The sequence below is a fragment of the Temnothorax curvispinosus genome, unplaced genomic scaffold, assembly GCF_003070985.1.
Source record: "Temnothorax curvispinosus isolate PA1 unplaced genomic scaffold, ASM307098v1 QBEX01017410.1, whole genome shotgun sequence".
In the NCBI taxonomy this organism is placed as follows: domain Eukaryota; kingdom Metazoa; phylum Arthropoda; class Insecta; order Hymenoptera; family Formicidae; genus Temnothorax; species Temnothorax curvispinosus.
In genome coordinates, this window is record NW_020227190.1 from 1 (window position 1) to 2,564 (window position 2,564).

Here is a 2,564-nt window from a genome sequence, read left to right on the forward strand (position 1 = left end):
CACCTTTGAATGGAAGTGGGACAAAAAATTATAGAATTAAAATTTTTGAATTTATTTTAATAAGTATAGCTCTTCTCAGTGACTTTTTCGAACGAAATTTATCGAAATGCAGAACGGTATTTGCTCGAAACACTATAGTAAGAAATACTAGCAACATAAGAATATAAACAGAGTAGAATCAAGAATAATATAACAATCAACCTGCACATCTTTCTTTAATTTGCGGAATATAACATTCATCAACGAAACAAAGTTTCAACCATGTCAAATCAAGCCGACGTGATAGCGTCGCGTCGCTCACAATAAGTACACAAAACTCAAGTTTCATGATAGAAAGCCTCTCTCTCTTTTTTTAAATAAACTGCACGGATATGTACTGTATATGATCATTGCTATAAATAAGTTATTTTTCTTTCCCCCTCTTATCAATTTCGTCACTTATCATTCGCTCTACTTCGACGCTTATTCACGCGTCATTCGCGCAGTCTTACATCGAAATCTGTTGGAGAAATATTATTGTATAAAAGTTCTCTTAATTCTATATTAGAACTATAAAAGCTAACAAGATTGCGCGAACTTTTTTTACATAATTATACGATAAAAAAAAAATTAACTTTATGAGATGTACTAAAATATATGTTTGAAAGTTTTAACGTGAAGATGTCATTTGACGAAAACGGTTTGAATTGTTGCAAGAAGAAAAAGAATAAAAATAGTATTACGGAAGTATATCAACTGCCGGCTTTTTCTAGTCGAAAAGGTAATATTGTTTGTGTATTAGCATATATACGTGTGTATGCGTCTTTAGAATAGTAATAATAATAAAGTAAGAATAATAATAAAAATATTTATATGTATAGTATACATTTTATACCATACATTTTTAAATAAATGTTAAAAGTATAAATTTTTCTGACGAGAGCATTAATTTGTGAAGAATTAGATTTGTCTTCTTAAAATATTTACTTTATCCCGTTTAAGATTCTACATATCTATTTGTTTCTTCCTCGAAATTAGCGATCTGATGATTATACATCTTCTAAATATAATATTCTGTTTGCAGATGCTGATTTCGATACAAACAGCGTCGTGCATCTCATTGTACACTTAACTTCCATCATTACTTCATCACTAAACATTACACTTTATCCCGTCAAAAATGCTTCATTCGCAGTGCATTCACTTGATTTGTCTCTGGTCGATGCTATAAAGAAGAAGGACTTTCATTTTTTCAAAGAAATCATTGAAGATATCTTGAAAAAACAGCCGTCTAATTCAGAGTACGTCAATCCTATCAACTACGTCAATTCTTTCTCTGGAGATACGTATCTTGACATAGTTAGTAGAAATGGTCTAACAGAGTTCACGGTATATCTATTGCACAAGGGAGCGGAAATCAACAGGGTGAACGCGATACACAATCGCGGTCCTATCCACTTTGCCACCGAAAGCGGACACGTGGCCACGTTGACAGTTTTGCTAGAACATCCGATGATAAATCCGAATCTCGAAGCGAGGCAAGAGACCGCCTTACATATCGCAGTGGGAAAAGATGACTTGACGTGCGCTGGTCTGTTGCTGGAGAAAGGTGCCAGCGCAAGCATTCCGAATAGCAAGGGGTTGACGGCCCTTCGTTTGGCGGCGATGAAAGGCCAGCGCAATATGGTGGAACTGATACTAGAGAAAAACCAACAGTATCTCGACATTGACACTTCCGAAGATGACTACGAAGAGACGACGCGAGAAGTGATGCGACGAAATCTACCGGATCTATCGTTGCCACCCAAATATTTTAAAGTGAATGTGTACGAATTTGAATACTATTTAATCAAAAAAGACGAGACAGATTTCCTGATAAGGATGGAACTTTTCGAGACAGAGGCTCTTCATAGTGTAGTGGAAGAGTTATTGAAGATGACTGTGCAATACAATCGTCACAAAGCTATGATTGGAATCTTAGAAAAATTCAAGGGGAGACGATTTAACGTGAAAGCCGCAGAAATGGCCACTCTGCTAGGTCGTCCAACTATTCTTCAGAAATTGTTGCCCGAAATAGAGCCCGAGATGGCGAACAACTTGATTCTGATCGTTTGTCGACAGCTAGGAACACCCGGAAAAGTCCGCAACATGTCTGATCTACTAGAGTGTCTAAAGTTGATTTTCGAACAAAAAAAGATTAATGTTCGTTATATGGACGGTGAGTATGTTACGATGAGTGTCATAAATAGTATAGAAAAATTATTTTTTTTTTTACAACAAAAATTTCTTAAATAATACTATTTTTTAAATATCTCTTGCAAACCTTTTACAGACGTTCTCTGATCAATTATATATTTTACAGACCTAGGTAACACGCCGTTGTATTACGCAAGTCAGGCAAACTGTCACGAAGTGGTGGCTTTATTGCTCGGGCAAGGCAGTTATCTTGGTGACGTATTTAAGGTATCGTACGTATATCCCAATATACTGACAAATTGCCGTTAACGCATGTAAAGCAATATTTATTACGAGAAACATCTGTTACAGTAGTTCTCAAGACAGTTATATCGGAAAAAATCGTAGTA

At 35.5% G+C, this 2,564-nt stretch overlaps 1 protein-coding gene across 1 annotated transcript; it reads left to right on the top strand.

The window, feature by feature from the left end:
* Nucleotides 1–16: 16 nt before the first annotated feature.
* On the top strand, nt 17–2,558 carry LOC112467479 (transient receptor potential cation channel protein painless-like). The gene is made up of 3 exons (XM_025036119.1): nt 17–760; nt 1,064–2,197; nt 2,342–2,558. The coding sequence occupies exons 1-3, from the start codon at nt 637–639 to the stop codon at nt 2,482–2,484; spliced, it is 1,401 nt and encodes a 466-aa protein (XP_024891887.1). The 5' UTR covers nt 17–636; the 3' UTR covers nt 2,485–2,558.
* Nucleotides 2,559–2,564: the final 6 nt, after the last annotated feature.